The sequence below is a fragment of the Scyliorhinus canicula genome, chromosome 12, assembly GCF_902713615.1.
Source record: "Scyliorhinus canicula chromosome 12, sScyCan1.1, whole genome shotgun sequence".
NCBI classification, from domain to species: Eukaryota; Metazoa; Chordata; class Chondrichthyes; order Carcharhiniformes; family Scyliorhinidae; genus Scyliorhinus; species Scyliorhinus canicula.
The window spans coordinates 59,698,752-59,713,772 of NC_052157.1; the positions used below are offsets into that span (position 1 = coordinate 59,698,752).

Consider the following 15,021-nt stretch of genomic DNA (forward strand, 5'->3'; position numbering starts at 1 on the left):
AAGGTCGGTCCCTCCCAGATCGCTGCGGCCCGATCGCGGGCCTGGCCACCGCTGAGGCCCCCCCGGAGTCAGATACCCTCGGCCCCCAACAGGACCGTGGCCGCAGGTCCCAGCTCCCACCGGGTGGTATCACATCTAAACCACACCGGCGGGCGTTCGGCTGGTCGACTGCGGAGAATCGCCGCGGGGGGCCTGTTCCAGCGCTTACCCACTGGCGCCGCGTCGACCGCGCGGTGCTGGGGGGTCCGCAGAGAATCGCGGAAGCGATTTCCGGCGTGAACGGCTATTCCCCGCCCCCACCCCGTGTCCGGCACAATTCCAGCACGGAGGGTCGGAGAATCCCGCCCAGAGGGTGGGAGTGGCAGGGACAAGGAAGAGAGAGATTGAGAGGGGAAGAGAGAGAATTTGTGGGGGAGAGAGAGAGAGAGAGAGAGAGAGATTGAGAATGCAAGAGATTGAGAGAGGGAGAGAGAGAGATTAAGAATGCAGGAGATTGAGAGAGGGAGGGAGAGAGGGAGAGAGATTAAGAGTGTGAGAGATTGAGAGGGGGAGAGGGAGATTGTAATGATTTGAACCAGGCCCCTGAGATTGGCCAATTGGAATACAAGTTCCCTGATTAGTGGGCCAATCTTTCTATATGACAGGGCGTATCAAATCCTCTGCACTGCCAGTGTAGACAGCAAGCTGAATGCACATGGTCGTATTGCAGTTGGTTTTGTTAATAAAGGGATTCTGATGAAGGGATTTCTGCCTATGTGGATTTATTGCAGAGATTAAGATGGGGAGAGGGAGATTGTGAGGGAGATTGAGAGGGGGAGAGAGAGATTGAGTAGGGGAGAGAGAGATTGAGTAGCGGAGAGAGAGAGAGATTGAAAGGCGGAGATGGAGATTGAGTAGGGTAGAAAGAGATTGAGTGGGAGAGGAGTTGAGGGGGGGAGAGATTGAGAGGGGAGGAGAGAGAGAGATTGAGAGAGGGGAAGAGAGAAAGAGATTGAGAGGGGGAGAGAGGGCCTGATTGAGATGGTGAGAGTCTGAAAGTGGAACGGAGAGAGGGAATAAGATAGAGTGGAAAGATAAGGGAAGAGATGGAAAGAGTGGGAGAGTGACAGAGGGCGAAAGAAAGCTGTAAAGAGAAGGGGAAGGAAGGGAGTGGGATAGGGAGAGAGAGAGAGAGAGAGCAGATGGAGGATGGGTAGAAAATCAGGATGGGGTGTTAGAGTGGAGAGAGAGCGCAGGGGACAAGAGTGTATGGGATGAGGGGAGAGAGTGAGGGACCGAGAAAGGGGATGGTGAGAGAGAAGAGAGGATGCGAGATGTAGAGGGCAGGGGAGAGGAGATAGAGGAGGTGGGAGTAGAGAGAAAGTGGGAGCAGGCTATTGGTGAATTGGGATATGGGCGCAGTCGGCCACTTTTGTTCATTGCTTCTCCTTTCTCTGTAGGTGGCCCTCCATCCCATGGTGTGGTCGTTGCCGTGGAGATCGGTCTTTGGCTCTGGCTCGTGGCCTCCAGTTGCTTTGTGGTCTTCCGGAACAATTAGCAATTTATTTGGGGGAAGAGAGGGGTAATGGGCAGGGGAATCGGGGGGCGGGGGGGGGGGGGGGGCGGGGGGGGTGTGAGGGAGGAGAGCGCTGATTGTCACCTTGGGGATGTGGGGGGGGGGGTTGAGGATGCAGGGGTGTGTGAAAAGTCAAAACATGTCTATTCCACCCCCCCTCCACCCACCCCCCGCCCAGAACTGGCAGCACAGTCTTCAAGCACCCCTTGATGGGGTCGCACCCACGCAGCTTGATTGGATGGCTGTTTCGTTCCCAGTTTAATCCTGGAAATGGGAGCCCGCTCCACGGTTGAACTCAGGATCCCTTCTCTCTTCGCTCAAAGGCTAGGAAGTAGGGGTGGGGAATACTTCACTCCCCACCTCCCCTCCCTATCATCCCACAATAGAAATCCTGGGAATGGGGGTGGTACCTCGACCCTCAACAACATTCCCACCTCGGCCGAACAGCCGGTAGATCTCTCTGGCAGCTTCACCATGGCGCCCCACACACGATGGGAGTGTTCACCCCAAATCTCCTGCAACACGCCCTCACCAAAACAAAACCTCTCCCGCCCCTAAACTGGCCCCTTCTCTCGCCAGAGCGGGACTCGTGGGGCCTGAGGCCTACCTGGGTTGCCGTGGCAACTGCCCCTTCAGCCAAGCTGATCGTCCCGCGGTTGTTTGGAAATCTGGCTGAAGATTTGAAGGAAGTAAAATAAATTCATTTGTCTTCAAGTGCTCGGAGAGGTTATGCTGGTTGTTCAGTTCACCCACCTCTCCGAACATAGCTCTTAGCTCAAAGGGCAATTCAATGGGAGTGTCATGCCAGCAACTGAAGGAGGCCGGCTGACCATGCAGTGGCCATAAATAGAATGGACGTTCAAAATATCCTGACCCAATGACAGCTCCAAAACTCCGCTAATGTACCAATCCTGGCCCACCTATAGCTCCCCCTCTATTGATTCATACATAAGAGTCATCAGTTTGAGTCCGCACTCCAGAGACTGATGCCAACAAACCCGCCCAACAGTGTCAGTACTGAGGGTGTGCTGCACTGTCAGGGGGTCAGTACTGAGGGAGTGCTGCACTCAGAGGGTTAGTACTGAGGGAGTGCTGCACTGTCAGAGGGTCAGTACTGAGGGAATGCTGCACTGTCAGAGGGTCAGTACTGAGGGAGAGCTGCACTGTCAGGGGGTCAGTACTGAGGGAGTGCTGCACTGTCAAAGCGTCAGTACTGAGGGAGTGCTGCACTGTCAGAGGGTCAGTACTGAGGGAGTGCTGCACTGTCAGAGGATCAGTACTGAGGGAGTGCTGCACTGTCAGAGGGTCAGTACTGAGGGAGTGCTGCACTGTCAAAGCGTCAGTACTGAGGGAGTGCTGCACTGTCAGAGGATCAGTACTGAGGGAGTGCTGCACTGTCAGAGGGTCAGTACTGAGGGAGTGCTGCACTGTCAGAGGGTCAGTACTGAGGGAGTGCTGCGCTGTCAGAGGGTCAGTACTGAGGGAGTGCTGCACTGTCAGAGGGTCAGTATTGAGGGAGCGCTGCACTGTCAGAGGATCAGTACTGAGGGAGTGCTGCACTGTCAGAGGGTCAGTACTGAGGGAGTGCTGCACTGTCAAAGCGTCAGTACTGAGGGAGTGCTGCACTGTCAGAGGATCAGTACTGAGGGAGTGCTGCACTGTCAGAGGGTCAGTACTGAGGGAGTGCTGCACTGTCAGAGGGTCAGTACTGAGGGAGTGCTGCGCTGTCAGAGGGTCAGTACTGAGGGAGTGCTGCACTGTCAGAGGGTCAGTACTGAGGGAGTGCTGCACAGTCAGAGTCAGGCAGTGCTGCACTGCCAGAGAGTCAGTACTGAGGAAGGGCTGCAGTCTTGGAAGGTCAGTATTGAGACTGAGGGAGTGCCGCACTGTCGGAGGGTCAGAACTGAGGGAATGCTGCACTGTCGGAGGGTCAGTACTGAGGGAATGCTGCACTGTCGGAGGGTCAGTACTGAGGGAGTGCTGCACTGTCGGAGGGTCAGTACTGAGGGAGCACTGCACTGTCACAGGGTCAGTACTGGGAGAGTGCTGCACTGTCAGAGGGTCAGTACTGAGGGAGTGCTGCACTGTCAGAGGGTCAGTACTGAGGGAGTGCTGCACTGTCAGAGGGCCAGTACTGAGGGAGTGCTGCATTGTCAGAGGGTCAGTACTGAGGGAGTGCTACACTGTCAGAGGATCAGTACTGAGGGAGCGCTGCACTGTGAGAGGGTCAGTACTGAGGGAACGCTGCACTGTGAGAGGGTCAGTACTGAGGGAGTGCTGCACTATCAGAGGGTCAGTACTGAGGGAGTGCTACACTGTCAGAGGGTCAGTACTGAGGGAGCGCTGCACTGTGAGAGGGTCAGTACTGAGGGAACGCTGCACTGAGAGGGTCAGTACTGAGGGAACGCTGCACTGTGAGAGGGTTAGTACTGAGGGAGTGCTGCACTGTCAGAGGGCCAGTACTGAGGGAGTGCTGCACTGTCAGAGGGTCAGTACTGAGGGAGTGCTGCACTGTCAGAGGGTCAGTACTGAGGGAGTGCTGCACTGTCAGAGGGTCAGTACTGAGGGAGTGCTGCACTGTCAGAGGGTCAGTACTGAGGTTGTGCTGCACTGTCAGAGGGTCAGTACTGAGGGAGTGCTGCACTGTCAGAGGGTCAGTACTGAGGGAGTGCATTGGATGGTGTCCTGAGGCCAATATTTTGCCCTAAACCAACATCGCTCAATAAACTGATGATCAGGGTCATTATCACATTGCTGTTTGTGGGATCCTGCTGTGCGGCAATTGCCTGCTCTTTTTCCCACGTCACACCAAGACCTTGCTTCAAAAATAGGGCCCTTTATGGTCAGTGAAACACTTGTGGAAGTATTGTGGGATTGACAGGCGTGAGAGAAATGGAAACATCTGATTTCTTGATGCGCCCCACCCCCGCTCACCAACCTCCATCCATCCCCCCACATCTCCGGCTCGCAAAGGAACCTTCAGGACTGACAAAACAGCAAGGCCTCAGGCCGTCGTCCCTGCTGGGCCCACGGCTCCGGTATTCCCCCTCGGGCTGCTGCTTGTCAGGCTGCGACCGAGGGAGTGTGCACAGTCTGCAGGCCCTCTCCACTCTGGGTGCCATTTGTGGTTGATGCGTGCCCAGAACAGGAACTGGAATGGGAATCTCTGCAGGAGGGGTGGGGTGGGGGAGGAGCACTGGACTGGGAGGGAGGCAGGAGAGTTTCAGCACAGGAGAAGCCATTCGGCCCATCGTCTCTGAAATATCGCACCAATTAGTTCCCACTCTTCCCCTCCCATCTCCCCCCCCCCCCCCCCCCCCCCCCGATTCCTGCAAATTTTCCCCCTTCCAGTATTTCTCCAGTTGTCCCTTTTGAAAGTTCCTGTTGAATCTGCCCCCACCGCCCTTTCAGGCAGCACCTTCCAGATCACAACAACTCGCTGTGTGTAAAATAAAAGGGAGATGCCGGCGTTGGACTGGGGTGAGCACAGTAAGAAGTCTTACAACACCCGGTTAAAGTCCAACAGGTTTGATTCAAACACGAGCTTTCGGAGCGCAGCTCCTTCCTCAGGTGAATCCCCTTCCTTCACCTGAGGAAGGCGCAGTGCTCCGAAAGCTAGTGATTCCAAATAAACCTGTTGGATTTTAACCTGGTGTTGCAAGACTTCTTACTGTGTAAAATAAAAATTCTCCTCATCCCTCCCACTCTAGTCCTTTTCCCGATCCTCTTTAATCTGTGTACCCTCTGGTTACCAAGCAACCTACCACTGGGAAACCCGTTTTCCTTATCGACTGTGTCCAAACCCCCTCACGGTTTTGAACATCTCAATCAATCTTCCATAAGTCTCTCCTGGCCGAGGTGAACGATCCCAACTATTCCCAGTCTCTCCGCGTTAACTGAAGCTCCCTCACCCCGGCAACGTTCCGGTATATCTCCTCTCTGCATCCCTCTCCGAGTCCGAATCCATTGAAAAAAGGGGTGATCATATGCTTGCTTTTTGTACTCCACACACAAATCCTAATGAACCCGCTGTGGCCATCTTGATTCCTGCTGGTTGCAAGTGGTGGGAGGCCCGACTGTTGGCAGTTACTATGGAGGGCAGTTGGTAACCTGCCACGCGTTGGCAGAGCCGTGGCAGAGACCATAGCCGGCACGGCGGAGAGAGGAACTGCGCTGTTGTATGAATGCAAATTCGGTTGTGGAGAAATCGCTGAGGGGCCGGCCCATGTGTCACGCATGCGTCGGTTGGGTGGCTCACCCTTGTAATGTCGCGGAAGAGGCTGACAGTGATGGCATCCCCTGGAGGGAGTGACGGAGGGAGTGCCATGCACCCGCTACTCCGACTTTATGATGCTGGGGTGGGACACCTACCCGAGGAAGGCCTCAGCTCTCCGTGGTAGGCCGCACACTAGGTTCACCATGGTAATGCCACCGTAAAGAAAGGGGAGAGTTGGCGCGCCCCAAATTCCTTTAATCAGAGGGGTCAAAAACAGTCACAGTGAAGCATTTCAATTCTGAGTCTTCCAAGGTTCAAGGGTGAAAGACGGGAATTCTTTATGGAACGTTAAGTGTTTTGTGTCTCGTTCTGTCTTTGTGTGTGTGTATCTCGCAATCATTAATCTGTGATTCCTCCACCTCAACCTCCTCTCCCCCCCCCCCCCCCCCCTTACGATAATGGAACCATCAGTGATGGAGATGGTGGGTCATTTTTCAAATGACAAACGGTTATATTAAGTTGTGTTTGTGCAATGGTTGTTGTAAGATCAGGTTGGGCAGACTAAACCATGTTGCTGTGTGTCCCCTGAGGGGGCACAAAGTATTGACCTGGTTGTAACGAGCAGGTTACACTAATGGACAACGTTCAGAAGAGCTGGATGAGTAAAACATTCACAAATCTGACCCCAGAACTGGGAGGTTGCATTGATCAGGAAAGACTGAACAGGCCGAGGGTCTGTTCCCGAGAAAAGATAAGGCTGAGAGGGGGTGACCTAATCGAGTTCTTTAAAATCTGGAAAGGATTTTGATAGGGTCGACGAAGAGATGTTTCCACTTGCGTCGGGGAGAGACCAGAACTCGGGGCAATCAATATGCAACAGTCATAATAATTCCAGCGGGAATTCAGGACAAACTTCTTTACCCAGACAAAGGGGAGAGTCTGGGACTCGCTCCCACAGGGAGTGGGGAGAATGTGGGACTCGGCCCCACAGGGAGTGGGGAGAATGCGGGACTCGCTCCCACAGGGAGTGGGGAGAATGTGGGACTCTCTCCCACAGGGAGTGGGGAGACTGTGGGACTCACTCCCACAGGGAGTGGGGAGACTGTGGGATTCACTCCCACAGGGAGTGGGGAGACTGTGGGACTCACTCCCACAGGGAGTGGGGAGAATGTGGGACTCACTCCCACAGGGAGTGGGGAGAATGTAGGACTCACTCCCACAGGGAGTGGGGGGAATGTGGGATTCGCTCCCACAGGGAGTGGGGAGAGTGTGGGACTCACTCCCACAGGGACTGGGGGAATGTGGGATTCGCTCCCACAGGGAGTGGGGAGAGTGTGGGACTCACTCCCACAGGGAGTGGGGGGACTGTGGGACTCACTCCCACAGGGAGTGGGGAGAATGTGGGACTCGCTCCCACAAGGAGTGGGGAGAATGGGGGACTCACTCCCACAGGGAGTGGGGAGAATGTGGGACTCACTCCCACAGGGAGTGGGGAGAATGTGGGACTCACTCCCACAGGGAGTGGGGAGAATGTGGGACTCACTCCCACAGGGAGTGGGGAGAATGTGGGACTCACTCCCACAGGGAGTGGGGAGAATGTGGGACTCACTCCCACAGGGAGTGGGGAGAATGTGGGACTCACTCCCACAGGGAGTGGGGAGAATGTGGGACTCACTCCCACAGGGAGTGGGGAGAGTGTGGGACTCACTCCCACAGGGAGTGGGGAGAGTGTGGGACTCACTCCCACAGGGACTGGGGGGAATGTGGGACTCGCTCCCACAGGGAGTGGGGAGAATGTGGGACTCGCTCCCACAAGGAGTGGGGAGAATGGGGGACTCACTCCCACAGGGAGTGGGGAGAATGTGGGACTCACTCCCACAGGGAGTGGGGAGAATGTGGGACTCACTCCCACAGGGAGTGGGGAGAATGTGGGACTCACTCCCACAGAGTATGGTTGATGTGAATAGTGTTGATGTATTTCAGGGCGAAGCTGGATAAACACGAGGGAGAGAGGAACATGGTGACGTGGGGAGATGAAGAGGGGGGTGGGAAGAGGCTCGAGTGCAGGAGGAACACCAGTACAGAGCAGACGGGCCGAATGGCCAGGTTCTGTGCACGGAATTCTGTGTAATACAGCATTTTCAATATGAAAGGAATTGTAAGAGTTTTAGAGAAAAGCTAAATACTGATGTCAGATGAGAGTGGCTACTGGGCTCAGTGTCATTGCACAAGAGGTATGGGATGTGTGGCGTGGTACGGGTGCTTCAAATTGGGAAGTGTTCCTGCTCATTCACCTCTATTATGTCTGTTACACAGGGACAGGGGGAGGCCCATTCAGTCCCTTTGAGCCTGTTGCACAGGAACAGGTAGAAGCCGATTCAACCATCTCGAGCATGTAACACAGGAACAGGAGGAGGCTCATTCAGTCCCTCAAGTCTGTTACACAGGAACAGGAGGAGGCTGTTTCAGCCCCTTGAGCCTGTTACACAAGAACAGGTAGAAGCCCATTCAACCATCTCGAGCCTGTAGCACAGGAACAGGAGGAGGCCCATTCAGCCCCTCAAACCTGTTACGCAGGAACAGGAGGAGGCCCATTCAGCCCCTCAAACCTGTTACGCAGGAACAGGAGGAGGCCCATTCAGCGTCTCGAGCCTGTTACCAGGAACAGGAGGAGGCCCATTAAGCCACACAAGAACAGAAGGAGACCCATTCAGTCCCTTGACCTGTTACACAGAAACAAGAGGAGGCCCATTCAGCCCCTTGAACCTTTTACACAAGAATAGCAGGAAGCCCAGTTGAGCCTGCTGGGTCTTTCAATGAGATTATGTCTGACCTCAGTCTTAACATATCCGCCTTGATTCTGTAACCCATAACCCCTTCCCAACAAAAATCTATCAATCTCAGTTTGGAAATCTCCGGTTGACCTCCCCTGGCCTTGACAGTATATTTTGTGAGGAGAGGTGGTGGGGGGGAGGGGAGTGTCCTGACATCACCCTGAATGGATAGGCTCCCAATTTTCAGGCCCTGCCACCATGTTTTGGACCCCCCCATCCCCCACCAGAGGTAATAATTTCTCTATCGACCTTGTGAAATCCTGTCATCACCTTATGGGTCAGGTGAATGCCGTACCGTTGGAGGGTCACAGATAAGATGTCCTTGTGCGTCACAGCTTCCAGGCGGTCCCACGTGCTCCGTCGCTGTGGGCCCACCCGAGATACTGCTCTTCCACCGAGAACATGTCTTACACGCCCTCTTACCGTCCTGCGAGGGCTGGAGCTTTGAGCTCAAGAGGCCGAGGCCCTGAACTGGGCCCGATCATCGGACCTGTGGATTGAAAAGTGAACATGGGCAAGGCCGAAGATAAATAAATGGTGGTGTCCTTCTCCCCTCCGAATGGCCATTTTGTCACGGAGGTTTCGCACCTTCTACTGGGGGAGGGGGGGTGCAGTGATTGGTCAATTCCTGAATAATTCCTTTATTGGTCAGCTCCACAGTCATGGTTAAACATGCCGGATGGTAGATATTTTCCATGAAGATCAGATTTAATAATAATCATTATTATTAATAATCATGTAGTCTTACATTAACACTGCAATGAAGTTATTGTGAAAATCCCCTCAATGCCACATTCCGGTGCCTGTTCAGGTTCACTGAGGGAGAATTGCCACTTTCAATGGCCCCTGACTGGCGCGCATCGACCACCGCCAATTCTCCGGTCGCCGGAGGTTCGCGTCCCGACTTCGGACCCGATCGCTGGTCTGATGCCCCATTCTCAGCCCCCGCGCTGAGCCCGATTTCGGCGCGATGACTCGGAGAATCCCGGCCCACGTCTTTCGGGACTTGTGGGAAGAAACAGGAGTACCCGGAGGAAACCCACAAAGACACAGGGAGGGCGTGGAGACTCCACACAGACAGTAACCCAAGTCGGGAATCGAACCTGGGACCCTGGAGCTGTGAAGCAACAGTGCTACCCACTGTGCTACCGTGCATGAGAGAGAAAGGTGCAGAATCATTTTAAAGTGTTTACTAAATTGTGCACAATCAGACTCGTAACATATGTTTTGTGGCAGTAGTTTAGTTTTGGTCGGTGGGATTCCCTACATTACAGGGTGTTTTTCTGATTATATTGGTCTTCACATCTTGCCCCTCATGGAACAACTTACTGCAAGTAGAGAAACGGCAATGCCAAAGCAGGAACCACTACTGAGGGGGAGCTGCACTGTCAGAGGGTCAGTACTGAGGGAGTGCTGCACTGTCAGAAGGTCAGTACTGAGGGAGTGCTGCACTGTCAGAGGGTCAGTACTGAGGGAGTGCTACACTGTCAGAGGGTCAGTACTGAGGGAGTGCTGCACTGTCAGAGGGTCAGTACTGAGGGAGTGCTGCACTGTCAGTGGGTCAGTACTGAGGGAGTGCTGCACTGTCAGAAGGTCAGTACTGAGGGAGTGCTGCACTGTCAGAGGGTCAGTACTGAGGGAATGCTGCACTGTCAGAAGGTCAGTACTGAGGGAGTGCTGCATTGACAGAGGGTCAGTATTGACGGAGTGCTGCACTGACAGAGGGTCAGTACTGAGGGAATGCTGCACTGTCAAAGGGTCAGTACTGAGAGAGTGCTGCACTGTCAGAGGGTCAATACTGAGGGAGTGCTGCACTGTCAGAGGGTCAGTACTGAGGCAGTGCTGCACTGTCAGGGTCAGGACTGAGGGAGTGTTGTACTGTCAGAGGGTCAGTACTGAGGGAGTGCTGCACTGTCAGAGGGTCAGTACTGAGGGAGTGCTGCACTGTCAGAGGGTCAGTACTGAGGGAGTGCTGCACTGTCAGAGGGTCAGTACTGAGGAAGTGCTGCACTGTGAGGGTCAGGACTGAGGGAGTGTTGTACTGTCAGAGGGTCAATACTGAGGGAGTGCTGCACTGTCAGAGGGTCAGTACTGAGGGAGTGCTGCACTGTCAGAGGGTCAGTACTGAGGAAGTGCTGCACTGTGAGGGTCAGGACTGAGGGAGTGTTGTACTGTCAGAGGGTCAGTACTGAGGGAGTGCTGGACTGTCAGAGGGTCGGTACTGAGGGAGTGCTGCATTTTCGGAGAGTCAGTACTGAAGGAGTGCTGCACTGTCGGACGATCAGTACTAAGGGAGTGCTGCCCTGTTAGAGGGTCAGTACTGAGGAAGTGCTGCACTGTCAGGGTCAGGACTGAGGGAGTGTTGTACTGTCAGAGGGTCAGTACTGAGGGAGTGCTGCACTGTCAGAGGGTCAGTACTGAGGGAGTGCTGCACTGTCAGAGGGTCAGTACTGAGGGAGTGCTGCACTGTCAGAGGGTCAGTACTGAGGAAGTGCTGCACTGTGAGGGTCAGGACTGAGGGAGTGTTGTACTGTCAGAGGGTCAATACTGAGGGAGTGCTGCACTGTCAGAGGGTCAGTACTGAGGGAGTGCTGCACTGTCAGAGGGTCAGTACTGAGGAAGTGCTGCACTGTGAGGGTCAGGACTGAGGGAGTGTTGTACTGTCAGAGGGTCAGTACTGAGGGAGTGCTGCACTGTCAGAGGGTCAGTACTGAGGGAGTGCTGCACAGTCAGAGGGTGAGTTGTGAGGAAGTGCTGCATTGTCAGAGGGTCAGTACTGAGGGAGTGCTGCACTGTCAGAGGGTCAGTACTGAGGGAGTGCAGCACTGTCAGAGGGTCAGTACTGAGGGAGTGCTGCACAGTCAGAGGGTGAGTTGTGAGGAAGTGCTGCACTGTCAGAGGGTGAGTTGTGAGGAAGTGCTGCATTGTCAGAGGGTCAGTACTGAGGGAGCACTTTGCTGTCATGATTTTGACACAAGATGATTAAAAACGGATTAGGAAGGATTGCAGATGAAAAGAGTAAAGGATTGTTGATGGAGCGAGAGAGAGCAAGAGCTTGGAAATGGAGGGAGAGAAGGATTGGAGATGGAGAGAGAGCAAGAGATTGGAGATTGAGAGAGCGAAGGATTACAGATGGAGGGAGAGCATGAGAAAGGGATTGGAGGTGGAGGGAGAGGAATTAGAGGTGGAGAGACAGCGTACAAGCGATTGGAGAGGGAGAGCGAGGGATTGGAGATAGAGCAAGAGATTGGAGATGGATCTAGGGTGGGGGAATGGAGATGGAGAGAGCGGGTTCTTGGAATTGGAGGGAGAGTGAGGGATTGCAGATCGAGGCAGAGAGCACGAGCATGGGATTGGAGATGGGGAGCGAGGGACTGAAGGTGGAGCGAAAGAGTAAAGAGTTGAAAGGGGAGAGAGCGCAAAGGTTTGGAGATGGAGTGAGGGAAAGAGAGTACACTGGATTGGAGATGGAGGGGGAAAGAGCGGGGAATTGAGATAGAGGGAGAGAGTGGATTTGGAGATGGAGGGAGAGAGAGAGCAAGGGATTGGAGATGGATGGAGAGCAAGTGCAGGATTGGAGATGGAGGGAGAGCAAGGTATTTGAGATGGAGGTAGTGACGGATTCAAGATGGAGGGAACAAGGGATTTGAAATAGAGGGATTCAAGATGGAGGGAGTAAGAGATTGGAGCTGGAAGGAGGAATGGATTGGAGATGGAGGAAGCGAGAGATTGGAAAGGGAGCGAAGAATTGGAGATGGAGGGAGAGAATCCAAGTGCAGAGTGAAGGGGAGAGCGGAAGAAGAAGCGACGATTGAAAGTGAGCTATAAGGATTTAGCAGCAGAAACCTGATTTGATAATTACCTCCTTCGCAGACTGAAGCAACATTTGACGATTGGTGGGGAGGGGGTATGTGGGAGGTGCTGGAGAATGAGATTAAAGCAGCATTTGACGATTGGTGGGGAGGGGGTATGCGGGAGGTACTGGGCAGGGGGACATTGGGAGGTGCTGGGGAATGAGAGGGGTGGGGGGTGGAAGAGCATCATTAGTGCCAAAATAAACCTGCTCCCACACGGAATCTCACAGTGAAGACTGGCTTCGCTCAAACACAACCATTGGTTCTGTGGAGTATTTTAAATTCTGTTTTTATTTTCCCCTTGATGTTTGCCTGTCAATATATCTGTGTGCGTATGAAATAATTGGGGGAAGGGTGTTGAAGGGAGGGGGTGTGTTGAAGGTTCTCTGATGGACCATGCATGTTTAATGTCCCTCAATCCGTGGACAAATAAATCATTTAATGAATGCAATTAAATATAAACCAGTCACAACCATCCATTTCTACATGTGCAATGTGTATAATTTTTTCAAATCATAAATTAAATGATCAGCTTTTGTACAATTCAACTCTCAGTCTGTTTCTCGTCTTGTTTTTTGTCTGAATATTCAGCTCTGAGGTTTGAGAATGAAATAAAACTCCCCCTACACTGTCAGCATCAAATACTCCCAGGACAGGTACAGCACGGGGTTAGATACAGAGTAAAGCTCCCTCTACACTGTCACCATCAAATACTCCCAGGACAGGTACAGCACGGGGTTAGATACAGAGTAAAGCTCCCTCTACACTGTCCCCATCAAACACTCCCAGGACAGGTACAGCACGGGGTTAGATACAGAGTAAAGCTCCCTCTCCGCTGTCCCCATCAAACACTCCCAGGCCAGGTACAGCACAGGGTTAGATACAGAGTAAAGCTCCCTCTACACTGTCCCTCAAACACTCCCAGGCCAGGTACAGCACAGGTTTAGATACAGAATAAAGCTCCCTCTACACTGTCCCCATCAAACACTCCCAGGACAGGTACAGCACGGGGTTAGACACAGAGTAAAGCTCCCTCTACACTGTCCCTCAAACACTCCCAGGCCAGGTACAGCCAGCACTGTGTTAGATAAAGAGTAAAGCTCCCTCTATATTGTCCCCATCAAATACTCCCAGGACAGGTACAGCACGGGGTTAGATACAGACTAAAGCTCCCTCTACACAGTCCCCATCTAACACTCCCAGGATTGGCACAACATGGGGTTAGATACACAGTAAAGGTCCCTCTGCACTGTCCCCATCAAACGCTCCCAGGATAGATACAGCACAGGGTTAGATACAGTGTAAAGCTCCCTCTACATTGTCCCTACCAAACCCTCCCAGGGCAGGTACAGCACAGGGTTAGATACAGAGTAAAGCTCCCTCTACGTTGCCCCTATCTAATACTTCCAGGACTGGCACAACACGGGGTTAGATCCAAAGTAAAGCTCCCTCTCCGCTGTCCCCACCATACACTCCCAGGACAGGTACAGCACGGGGTTAGATACAGAGTAAAGCTCCCTCTCCGCTGTCCCCATCAAACACTCCCAGGCCAGGTACAGCACAGGGTTAGATACAGAGTAAAGCTCCCTCTACACTGTCCCTCAAACACTCCCAGCCCAGGTACAGCACAGGTTTAGATACAGAATAAAGCTCCCTCTGCACTGTCCCCATCAAACACTCCCAGGACAGGTACAGCACGGGGTTAGACACAGAGTAAAGCTCCCTCTACACTGTCACTCAAACACTCCCAGGCGAGGTACAGCCAGCACTGTGTTAGATAAAGAGTAAAGCTCCCTCTATATTGTCCCCATCAAACGCTCCCAGGCCAGGTACAGCATGGGGTTAGATGCGCGTGTCTTTCTGTCATCTGTCTATTATGATCCCAGCCGAGACCGCAACAGTAAGTAACACCAATATTTTATTTTAATTTTGTAAGACGGAGGAAAGGATACCTCGCTCCAAGAGTGATTTCACAAAGAAACAGGGATATGGTTTATTGAAACAAACTTTATTGCGAATACATTATTGAACGATATTTAACATAACACCAAAAAATAGCTTCCAATTGCCCTTTAAACAATGTTAATCAATACAGTGACACAACCCTTAACTGCGAACTTTATTCCCATTCAAACAACAAAAATCATTTCAGTTCTCAATCCACTATTAAATACCAATGACACTCAGGAAGACTTGCTTTAAGGAGATGTTTTTTGAGAAAGAGAAATCCTTTGACACTACTTTAAAGGCAGGATCTGACTCCTGCCAGACTCAAGCAGGAACTCTGGCTTTATGTCTTTAGTGTTGTTTCAGCTGGTTTTTGTTTACCTTTCCAACCATACTGCTCTCTGTCTGCAGACATATCTTTTAACTGAACTGCAGAGAGCAAACAGCTTGACTTGTGTTCAGAACTTCAGGTGGAACTCCACTGACCTGCTTTCCCTGTAAAATGCCTGAAACTCCCTCCAGCAACATCATCTTACCAAGCTTAAATCTAATTAACTCAGCGAATCCCTGTAATCAAAACAAAATTCTATTCGTCCAAACTTTTTAAGATACCTT

General features: G+C 52.7%; 1 protein-coding gene across 3 annotated transcripts in view; it reads left to right on the forward strand.

Moving 5' to 3' along the window:
- LOC119974805 (igLON family member 5-like) overlaps nt 1-1,577 on the forward strand; it is a 113,930-nt gene extending 112,353 nt beyond the window's left edge. For all 3 annotated transcript variants that reach the window (XM_038814072.1, XM_038814070.1, XM_038814071.1), the window contains exon 8: nt 1,440-1,577. In XM_038814072.1, the coding sequence (XP_038670000.1) occupies nt 1,440-1,537 (98 nt within the window). In that variant the 3' untranslated portion in view covers nt 1,538-1,577. The remainder of the gene's footprint in view (nt 1-1,439) is intronic.
- Nucleotides 1,578-15,021: the final 13,444 nt, after the last annotated feature.